The following is a 12,005-nucleotide window of genomic DNA, read 5'->3' as shown; positions in this document are numbered from 1 at the left end:
CTACTCGGACAGACAGACACGTCTCGCCCCACCCCGCCAAGAAAATGATGGTAGGGGAAACACTGGGGTAACTAGCCTGTTGGTTCTTTAACAGAGACTTTGAGATCAGATGTCATCTGGGTGGGGAGTGGTCGAAGGAGGTACCAAACCACCCATAATCCAGCTGTGAGTTTTTTAATACCTCTGTTTTCTCTTCTGTCACCGTACTGCACTATGCAAATACTCTCCGTGCTCCATTGGCTCGCTGAGTCCCATGGCTTTAGGGACGAGCCATGGCTGTAGCACAGACCTGTAATTTGGATTGGCAGAGGATGCTGTATAATCATCATCCTCCAAAAAGTTATTCTGAACAGCCAAAGAACAGACGGCCAATGGGGCAACCTGGCTCTGTGGGGAACGCCAAAAGAGTGCAGTGACTAGGAAAAGGAAAGACACGCTGCATTCATTTGATCCGGACAGATGGCAACATCGGAGCGCGGGGCTAGGCTGCCGGTACATCATTACACACAGTGGGGACATCATGGCCGCCAGTCTATGGTTCAATGGTTCTCTACTGACTCTTTTCAGTATTTATTCAACATGTTGGGTCTATCTTTCAACACTCAGATGTAAATGAGTTAGGCATGATGATTACTGAGTGACTTAAAGGTTTCCTCTGGCTCTGAATGGTGATGTCACCAGTCAATCTCGCCACTTGTTCAATAGGATCTGGATGAGACCCTATTCCTACACCAGTCTGGGACGTTTTCAATCAAACCAGTTTAATAGCTACTTTGATGGTCAATTAGTAGGTAACCACAAACTACAAAGATAATTTCCTTCTGTCTGTAACTATTATTTTCTCAGGTGATGACATACTGTAGGGTGGAAATCCAAAATATGCATAGTTCTACGTCACTTTAGGGGGTGAGAACTGTTTGGTATTTTGAGTGATCATTGCATGTTTTATGCTGGGATGACAAATGCCTATTTGCTAACTCCAGAATCACGAATATTACTGCTATACAATACCTTGGGATCCCTCTTTCTCTCTCTCTCTCGCTCTCTCCCCCCACCCCCCTAAATTAAAATGTATCTGTCTCGATGTGATAATAACGATATACAGTGCATTCAGAAAGTATTCAGACCCCTTGACTTTTTCCACATTTTGCGATGTTACAGCCTTGTTCATAAATTGATAAAATATATTTTCCCCCTCATCAATATACACACAATACCCAAAATTGACAAAGCAAAAACAAGTATTTAGATTTTTTAGCAAATTTATACAAATAAGGAAATATCACATTTAAATAAGTATTCAGACCCTTTTCTCAGTACTTGTTGAAGCACCTTTGGCTTTTTGGGTGTGACACTGCAAGCTTGGCACACCTGTATTTGGGAAATTTCTCCAATTCTTCTCAGCAGATTCTCTCAAGCTCTGTCAGGTTGGGTGGGGAGCGTCGCTGCACAGCTATTTTCAGGTCTCTCCAGAGATGTTAGATCGGGTTCAAGTCTGGGATCTGGCTGGGCCACTCAATGACATTCAGAGACTTGTCCCGAAGCCACTCATGCGTTGTCTTGGCTGTGTGCCTAGGGTTGTTGTTCTGTTGGAAGATTAACCTTCGCCCCAGTCTAAGGTCCTGAGCGCTCTGGAGCAGGTTTTCATCAAGGAACTCTCTGTACTTTGCTCCTTTCATCTTCACCTCGATCCTGACTAGTCTCCCAGTCCCTGCCTCTGAAAAACATCCCCACAGTATGATGCTGCCACCACCATGCTTCACCATAGGGATGGTGCCAGATGTGATGCTTGGCATTCAGGCCAAAGAGTTCAATCTAGTTTCGTCAGACCAGATATCTTTTTTCTCATGGTCTGAGTCCTTTAGGTGACTTTTGGAAAACTCCATGCAGGCTGTCAACCATAAAGGCCTGATTGGTGGAATGCTGCAGACATGGTTGGCCTTCTGAAAGGTTCTCCCATATCCACAGAGCTCTCCAGGAGCTCTGTCAGAGTGACCATCGGGATCTTGGTCAACCCCCTGACCAAGGCCCTTCTCCCCCGATTGCTAAGTTTTGCCGGGCGGCCAGCTCTAGGAAGAGTCTTGGTAGTTCCAAACTTTTTCCACTTAAGAATGATGGAGGCCACTGTGTTCTTGGGGACCTTCAATGTTGCAGAATATTTTTGGTAGCCTTCCCCAGATCTGTGCCTCGACATAATCTACGGACACATTCCTTCGAACTCATGGCTTGGTTTTTGCTCTGTCATGCATTGTCAACTGTGAGTCCTCATATAGACAGGTGTGTGCCTTTCCAAATCATGTCCAATCAATTGAATTTACCACAAGTGGACTCCAATCAAGTTGTAGAAACATCTCAAGGGTGATCAATGGAAACAGGATGTACCTGAGCTCAATTTTGATTCTCATAACAAAGGGTCTGAATATTTATGTAAGTAAGGTATTTCTGTTTTTGTATTTTTAATAAATGCATATACACTACCATTCAAAGGTTTGGGGTCACTTGGACATGCCCTTGTTTTTGAAAGAAAAGCACATTTTTGTCCATTAAAATAACATCAAATTGATAAATACAGTGTAGACATTGTTAATGTTGCAAATTACTATTGTAGCTGGAAACTACAGATTTTTAATGGAATATCTACATAGGCGTACAGAGGCCCATTATCAGCAACCATCACTCCTGTGTTCCAATGGCACGTTGTGTTAGCTAATCCAAGTTTATCATTTTAAAAGGCTAATTGATCATTAGAAAACCCTTTTGCAATTATGTTAGCTGAGCTGAAAACTGTTGTCCTGATTAAAGAAGCAATAAAACTGGCCTTCTTTAGACTAGTTGAGTGTCTGGAGCATCAGCATTTGTGGGTTCGATTACAGGCTCAAAATGGCCAGAAACAAATAACTTTCTTCTGAAACTCATCAGTCTATTCTTGTTCTGAGAAATGAAGGCTATTCCATGTGAGAAATTGCCAAGAAACTGAAGATCTCATACAGTGCTGTGTGCCACTCCCTTCACAGAACAGCGCAAACTGGCTCTAACCAGAATAGAAAGAGGAGTGGGAGGACCCGGTGTGCTTTTCTTTAAAAAACAAGGACATTTCTAAGTGACCCCAAACTTTTTAACGTTAGTTTATATATTGTGAGAAACGGTATAAATATCATCCTAATTACTTGGGTAATTGGTATCTCTCTGTCAGTCATTTTCAACCTATAGGTATATTTTATGTTTTTTTGTGTGTTGCTCTGGCCTTTTCATGATCTGTGCTCTCTCTATTGGTGATCAGAAGAAAGTTCTACAAACCACTTTATGTATTTGATTTACTCGGCTACAACTCTAGGCTAATCATGTTATCTTCTGTCCCGTCTGTTGCAGGGTTCGACCTGATGGAATACTTCAAAGTGGAAAACATACTGGGATCAAGGTTTGATGAGGGCCAGAGCTCCTATGTTCGACTTGGGACCATGCCTATTGTACAACAGACAGAGTGAGTGAACTATTTTGTATTTACCGTGACAAATACCATGTGAGATTGCGCCAGTGGCGCAGGCCACAAGGCGATGGAAGTCATGGCACAGGTGTGATATTTGGCCGTGTGCATACATGGGTTGGTAGTTTAAGTGATAATGCCAGAGAAATATTGGCACGGGTGTTGTTAGGCCTGAGTCGAAGCTGAGAAAAGCTGCCTGCCTGTCTGTCTCATCCTGACTCCCGACACGTTCATTACTATGGGATATCTGGAGATCGAATTTGAATATTGAAATAAAGTTGCAAATGTCGGAGAGACAGAAGGCAAGGTTTATACAAATTTCCGCTGTAGAAAACTCATTGTTAGTCTAAAAGAAATCTGAGATAACGTCCAAATGCTTTTTATAGTGGAGTTCAAGTTTATAAATTGCCTGGCTGGGCTGATTAGACAGTGGATTTAAATAGGCATTTTAACATCATAGATTTAGCCAGTGGTAACTTGTGGAATAGACACCGGATGGAATGCGGTTTTAACAAATCAGCATTCAGGATAAGACCCACCAGTTGTTAATTAGCAATAAAACCACCCGTGTTCAACTATAGGGAAAAAGACTGGAATTGGCTTAGATTGTTGACAACATGTAAACTATATTTAATATCCAAATGTTTATTGAAAACATAATCACATTTGCACGATGAGCACTGTCTGTCTCTCAAATACATCATTACAGTTGTTGGTTAGCTAGCTAGTGAATTTTTGCCATATTAGCATATAAATGAGTCAAAACACCTCAAAACAATTATCAATAACAAGATGCAACGATGCCACAATCGATTCCCCACATAGCTTGTCATTGTTGCTAAAGATCTGACTGTTCAGAATCATAACACCACACAGTCTTCTGCCTCATCGATGCACACATCATTTTAATGCCGTTGTCAGCCAACCCGTCTATACCAATGAGGAATCTAAACCCTGGTTCTGGCTAGAGGGAGTACAGCTATGACTGGAAGTTAGTTTTTTTTTGTATCAGGTTAGAAGAATTTACCAAGCAGGTTAAGCTGCTACGAAAAGTCACTTCCAGTTGTTGCTGTACTCTGTGAAGATCCAACCATAAACACAGAATTGCTGAGGCTATGTGTTGGCCATTGTGCCAGTTCTTCGACGGCGTTCAATCGAAGTAAAAGTATTTTTCTTTCTCATCAATTATAACGTTATTGTTGACCCCAAATGTTTTATGAGAGTTGAACAGGTAAACCAACAACACCCGTTTGTGATGAAAATCTCAGTTGGAAGCTGATTGATCAAATCAAATCAAAGTGTATTGGTGGCGTACACAGTTTAGAAGATGTTATAGCGGGTGCAGTGAAATGCTTGTGTTACTAGCTCCTACCTGTGCAGTAAAATGTCAAACAAGTTCATAAATAATGAACAGTCAAGAAACAAGAAAGCAAGAATGTCAGAACGAATCCAATTAACAACCCAAATACAACTGTCTCAGTAATCCAAATACAATCTAGTCATATAGTCAGAATGATATGTAGTCCTGTAGCAGTAGATATACTACAGTGAGCTATGTCAACAATCCAGTGATAATGCATGTAGTGTGGATGTGATGATTGAATGGTAACCATCTGTGCTTTTGATGTTTCCAGAGACGTGTTCCCTCAAGGTCTGCCAGATGAATATGCCTTTGTGACGACTTTCAAGTTCAGGAAAACCTCGAGACGGGAGGACTGGTACCTCTGGCAGATCTTTGACAAGTATGGAATTCCACAGGTGGGTTATCATAGTGGTGTGTGTGTGTGTTCATCAACAGATCACATGCTGAGTCTATTGTATTGCCAATTGCAGTGCTGGCATGTCGACAGAGAGGCATGATGATTATTTTCCTGATCAGTTGTACCATTGAATAGCATTGGGGATGTTGTGTTATACTGAGTGGAACAGGGGAACCCAAGAGCGGGCTCAGACGAGGACACTGGGATGAAGTAACCAAGATATTTATTGACACACAGAGGGGAGATGGAGTGCAGGTCAGGGGAAGCTCGGGCGGGTTGCTGGAAACAGGGTAAGCAGGTCTGGAGGGGAATCCAAGGGAGTAGTAGAGTGGGGAATCCAGGACAGAGTAGCAGGATGACGAGACGTGCGACTGGAGACAGGGACCAGAGTCAGAGCGGGCAGAACTGTAGCGGAGGTAACCTGCCTAAATGACTACCGACCCGTAGCACTCACATCTGTAGTCATGATGTGCTATGTAAGGCTGGTCATGTCTCACATCAACACCATTATCCCAGAAACCCTAGACCCACTACAATTTGCATACTGCCGCAACAGATCCACAGATGACGCAATCTCTATTGCACTCCACACTGCCCTTTCCCACCTGGACAAAATGAACACCTATGTGAGAATACTATGCATTGACTACAGCTCAGCGTTCAACACCATAGTGCCCTCAAAGCTCCTCACCAAGCTAAGGACCCTGGGACTAAACACCTCCCTCTGCAACTGGATCCTGGACTTCCTGACGGGGCGCCCCCAGGTGGTAAGGGTAGGTAACAACACAACTGCCACGCTGATCCTCAACACGGGGCCCCTTAGGGGAGTGCGCTTAGTCCCCTCCTGTACTCCCTGTTCACCCCCAACGACATGGCCAAGCACAACTCCAACACCATCATTAAGTTTGCAGACGACACAACAGTTGTAGGCCTGATCACTGACAACGATGAGATAGCCTATAGGGAGGAGGTCAGAGACCTGGCCGTGTGGTGCCAAGATAACAACCTCTCCCTCAACATGATCAAGACAAAGGAGATGATCGAGGACTACAGGAAAATCAGGGCCGAGCATGCCCCATTCTCATCGACGGGGCTGTAGTGGAGCAGGTTGAGAGACCAAGACAGTCGTGAACAGGGCATGACAACAACTATTCCCCCTCAGGAGACTGAAAAGATTTGGCATGTGTCCTCAGATCCTCAAAAGGTTCTACAGCTGCACCAACAAGAGCATCCTGACTGGTTGCATCACTGCCTGGTATGGTAACTGCTCGGCCTCCAACCGCAAGGCACTACAGAGGGTAGTGCGTACGGCCCAGTACATCACTGGGGCCAAGCTTCCTGCCATCCAGGACTTCTATACCAGGCGATGTCAGAGGAAGGCCCTAAACATTGTCTAAGACTCCAGCCACCCCAGTCATAGACCGTTCTCTCTGCTACCGCACGGCAAGCGGTATCGGATTGCCAAGTCTAGTTCCAGGCTTCTTAACAGCAACTACCCACATGCCAAAAGACTCCTGAACAGCTAACCAAATGGCTACCCTGATTATTTGCATTGACCCCCCCCATTTTTACACTGTTGCTACTCTCTGTTTATTATCGATACCTCGACTAACCTGTTCCCCCGCACATTGACTCTGTACCGGTACCTCCTGTATATAGCCTCATTACTGTTATTTTATTGTTGCTTTTTTTTCTTCAATTTTCTTTTTTTAATTGTAAATGGTTTTAATTAAAAATGGTTTTACTTCATTTTTTTAGTAAATACTTTCTTAACACTTATTTTTTCTTAAAACTGCATTTTTGGTTAAGGGCTTGTAAGTAAGCATTTCACTGTAAGCTCTACACCTTTGGTGTGTGTGTGACAAATACAATGTGATTTGATTTGATTTGACTATCTGCTGTCCCCACTTGCTTGAAGATGTCCACCATTGCTCCTGTACCCAAGAAAGCAAAGGAAACTGAACTAAATGACTATCTCCCTGTAGCACTCTCTTCTGTCATCCTGAAGTGCTTTGAGAGGCTAGTTAAGGATCATATCATCTCTACCTTACCTGACACCCTAGACCCACTTCTATTAGCATACCGCCCCAATAGATCCACAGATGATGCAATCACTGTCACACTAACACTGCCCTATCACATCTGGACAAGAGGAATAGCTATGTAAGAATGCTGTTCATTGACTATAGCTCAGCCTTCAACACCAAAGTACCCTCCAAGCTCATCATTAAGCTCGGGGCCCTGGGTCTGAACCCCGCCCTGTGCAACTGGGTCCTTGACTTCCTGACGGGCCGCCCCCAGGTGGTGAAGGTAGGAAACAACACCTCCACTACGCTGATCCTCAACCCAGGGGCCCCACAAGGGTGTATGCTCAGCCCCCTCCTGTACTCCCTGTTCACCCATGACTGCATGGCCATGCACGCCTCCAACTCAATAAGCAAGTTTGCAGACAACACAACAGTAGTACCGTATGCCTGATTACCAACAATGACGAGACAGCCTACAGGGAGGAGGTGAGGGCTCTGGTGGAGTGGTGCCAGAAACATAACCTCTCACTCAACGTCAACAAAATGAAGGAGCTGATCGTGGACTTCAGGAGACAGCAGAAGGAGCACGCCCCTATCCACATCGACTGAACCGCAGTGGAGAAGGTGAAGAGCTTCAAGTTTCTCGGCGTACACATCACTGAAAGTCTGAAATGGTCCACCCACACAGACAGTGTGGTGAAGAAGGAACAACAGTGCATCTTCAACCTCAAGAGGCTGAAGAAATTCGGCTTGGCCCCTAAGACCCTCACAAACTTTTACAGATGCATAATTGAGAGCATCCTGTCGGGCTGTATGACCACCTGGTACGGCAATTGCACCGCCCGCAACCGCAGGGCCCTCCAGAGTCAGCCCAACGCATTACCGGGGGCACACTGCCTGCTCTCCAGGACACCTACAGCACCCGATGTCACAGGAAGGTCAAAAAGATCATAAAGACATCAACCACCTGAGCCACTGCCTGTTCACCCTGCTATCATCCAGAAGGCGAAGGCAGTATGAGGTGCATCAAAGCTGGGACCGAGCGACTGAAAAACAGCTTCTATCTCAAGGCCATCAGACTATTAAATAGCCATCACTAGCCGGCTACCACCCAGTTACTCAACCCTGCCCCTTAGAGGCTGCTGCCCAATGTACATACTGGAGACATGGAATCACTGGTCACTTTAATAATGGAACACTAGTCACATTAATAATGTTTACATACTGTTTTACTAATTTCATGTGTATACACTGTATTCTACTGTATTTTATTCAATGCCACTCCAATGCCACTGCTCATCCTAATATTTGCATATTTCTTAATTCCATTCTTTTACTTTTAGATTTGTGTGTGTTGTTGTGAATTGTTAGATACTAGTGCACAGCTAGGAACACAAGCACTTTGCTGCACCCACAATAACATATGCTAAATCATGGTATGTGACCAATAACATTTTATTTTATTTGATAGCATAGAACATGTTTAAGAGAATCCTTTCATTATTAACATATTCAAGTTTATTCACTTGATCCTTCCACTGTCGCTCCTACCCAGGTGTCTATCCGTCTGGACGGTGAGAACAAGGCCGTGGAATACAACGCAGTGGGGCTGACCAAAGACGCAGTGAGAGCTGTGTTCAAGAACGAGGAGGTGGACAACCTGTTCGACAGGAACTGGCACAAGATCGCCCTGAGCGTCGAGGCCAAGGCGGTGTCTCTCTACCTGGACTGTAAATTCATCCAGACCCTGCCCATCGGGGACAGGGAGGACATCGATATCCACGGGAAGACTGTGATCGGAAAGAGGCTGTACGACAGCGTGCCCATTGATGTGAGTGGCTGGGGGTTACAAATATTAGGGTTGAGGTTAAGAGCAGTGGGAAGGTCAGGGGGTTGGAAGTATGCTACAGCAGGTGGTGGAACAACATGGTTGATTAAAGGTGCAATATGTAACTTTTTGGGCAACCCAACCGAATTCACATCGAAATCTGTGCTATAGATCAATCTCATTGAAAGCAGTCTAAGTTGCAGTAGATTTGTTCTATGTGCCCCATTTCTATGCTACCCATTCTTAAGTTTCGTTTTTGTGTCAAACAGCTGAAAATACAATATTTTTGTTTATGGGAAAGATATTTCACAGCAATTTAGATGGTACAATGATTCTCTACACTATACTTGCTTGTTTTGTCACATAAACTCAAATTAGGAGAACTATTCGATTTTTAGCAACTAGGAAATGGCGGAGCGATTTCTGCATAGTGCATCTTTAAGGAAGTACTGTTTATATTGAATTTTTAGACTAGTGTCCATCTTGTGATTCTGTGTTCATTTACTGTACTGTAGTGTACATTTAGCTAACTTTGTGACTTTCTGTCCCTGCAGTTTGACCTTCAGAGAATGATCATCTACTGTGATTCCAAACACGCTGAGCTGGAGACCTGTTGTGATCTGCCCACCGGGCCGGTGAGTCAGACAGTCAGCCAGACAGGGCACCTGTCTTTGTGGTAGGCCACTCCAGGAGCATGTCTGCCATGGTTCTCATACTCACCTTACAGTGGTGAGCCACTCCAGTGAGTCAGCCAATCGTCTGTCACTGTGGTGGGCCTGGGCCACTCTGCTGGACAGAATGCCTATCATACTTCACTGCTTCCTGAGAGACATCTTTCCTTTTTCTCTTTTTCTCTGTCCTGCACAGTTACCTGGCTCACCTTCAGACGATAACACAGTTTTTTAATTCCAGTGCCCCAAGAAGGTGGTGACGGAGGCCCCTCCCATAGAGATCCCCACCCCCACCCCTGCAGGTGTGGAGCAGCAGAGAGGACCCCAGGCGGTCAACTGCTCCTGTCCCGCTGGAGAGAGGGTAAGATGCATAGGTCAAAATTCAATCATAGGCCGTGGCTCCTCTATACTTACAATGGAAATGTTGTTTGATGGTTTCCAAAGGTCTGTTTATGTATTCATGTTTTACTGATATGCAAAAGAGATCTCATATTCAATGTGACCAGCTGATGAAATAATGGATCAATAAACGTTCCTTCCCACAGGGAGAGATCGGTATACCTGGCGTTGCAGGTCCCAAGGGTGAAAAGGTCATCTAACGCTCATCTTTAATCCATTTATCATGTGTGATACAACAATATTCCCTATTCCTGTATCTATTTCTCTGGGCTCCGTGTTGTGCTCTGTCACAATGTCCCATGCCTACTCTTACAGGGTGATACTGGTGCTCTGGGAGCAGCTGGACCTACTGGCCTCAAGGGAGCCAAAGGAGAAACTGTATGAAAACCTTACTGTGATAATGTCAAACATACTAATGCCTCATTTACAAGATCTGCTATCTTCATTTGACCCTGTTTCTCACAGCAGGAAAATAATCCAGCAGCAATAGGAAATGTGAATTGTTATGTAGTTTATAATTAATTGAGAATTTTGTAGGGGTTGATAAACATTTTCGTTAGGGTAAATCAAGTCAAATCAATTGGAAATTGCCAACTTTATAAGCCCTTTTAAACGTTGAATACGCTACAATTTGCATTTCCTGCTGAGCTGGAAAATTCTCTGACAACAGAATATCGAATTAAGATAGCAGATCTGTATGGGCCTCACATTTTAAGGATAAGCACTTGATAGTAAACATAGTAAACAGTCATAGTAGCACATAGCTTGTTTACCTCATATTTAAGTTTTTTTATTGTATTGTGTGAAGGATATGATGAAAAAGTTCCTGCTAGATGATGTGTTCATCTACATAGATATTAGACTTAGAAGTTTCTGTTATCCTAAGTGGCATGCACCTCTTTTATCTTTTCTGCTGTCTTTTCTTTCTCCAGCCTCGATAATAATTGATCCATGTTGATTGATTATTTGCAGGGCAAAGTAATAACTGTCAAGGGAGACAGAGGTGAGAAGGTAAGGTCATGGTTTTGACAGTCAAACTCCTCACATGTCATAATAATAATAACAATAACAGTGCATGGGCATCATCATATCCTAACCCTCTTCAACCAAAGATGTCTGTCTCATTGGATCTATCACACACATTTAACAAAGACAGAATTACATCTCCTAAAGTGCAGTAGCAGTGTAGAGAAGCTATATATTTTTTAGGAATACCATACCATTCTTTAGGAGTAGGAAAATGGTCCTACATGTCATAAATAGAATTACAGGACTGTTGGCCGCAGAGGAAGTGTAGCACAGAGGACAAGCCCACGCAGACGCCCACCCGCTCCGTTAGAAACACACACTTTGGGTCTGTTATTTTATTTTATTTTTATTTCACCTTTATTTAACCAGGTAGGCTAGTTGAGAACAAGTTCTCATTTGCAACTGCGACCTGGCCAAGATAAAGCATAGCAGTGTGAACAGACAACACAGAGTTACACATGGAGTAAACAATAAACAAGTCAATAACATGGTAGAAAAAAAAGAGAATCTATATACAATGTGTGCAAAAGGCATGAGGTAGGCAATAAATCGAATAATTACAATTTAGCAGATTAACACTGGAGTGATAAATCATCAGATGATCATGTGCAAGAAGAGATACTGGTGTGCAAAAGAGCAGAAAAGTAAATAAATAAAAGCAGTATGGGGGGTGAGGTAGGTAAATTGGGTGGGTAGTTTACAGATGGACTATGTATTAAACACACTCGCACACACACACACACACACACACACACACACACACACACACACACACACACACACACACACACACACACACACACACAC

General features: G+C 43.7%; 1 protein-coding gene across 2 annotated transcripts in view; it reads left to right on the top strand.

Moving 5' to 3' along the window:
- Positions 1–12,005, top strand: part of LOC139554866 (collagen alpha-1(XXII) chain-like) — a 77,238-nt gene that overhangs the window by 25,637 nt on the left and 39,596 nt on the right. For both annotated transcript variants that reach the window (XM_071368086.1, XM_071368087.1), the window contains exons 5-12: positions 3,370–3,481; positions 5,119–5,242; positions 8,827–9,102; positions 9,654–9,734; positions 10,012–10,131; positions 10,316–10,360; positions 10,485–10,547; positions 11,142–11,180. In XM_071368086.1, coding sequence (XP_071224187.1) covers positions 3,370–3,481; positions 5,119–5,242; positions 8,827–9,102; positions 9,654–9,734; positions 10,012–10,131; positions 10,316–10,360; positions 10,485–10,547; positions 11,142–11,180 — 860 coding nt within the window. The remainder of the gene's footprint in view (positions 1–3,369; positions 3,482–5,118; positions 5,243–8,826; positions 9,103–9,653; positions 9,735–10,011; positions 10,132–10,315; positions 10,361–10,484; positions 10,548–11,141; positions 11,181–12,005) is intronic.

Source organism: Salvelinus alpinus, chromosome 26 (assembly GCF_045679555.1).
Source record: "Salvelinus alpinus chromosome 26, SLU_Salpinus.1, whole genome shotgun sequence".
NCBI classification, from domain to species: domain Eukaryota; kingdom Metazoa; phylum Chordata; class Actinopteri; order Salmoniformes; family Salmonidae; genus Salvelinus; species Salvelinus alpinus.
Note: the sequence above shows the minus strand (reverse complement) of the source record. Positions and strands in the feature narration are given on the sequence as shown.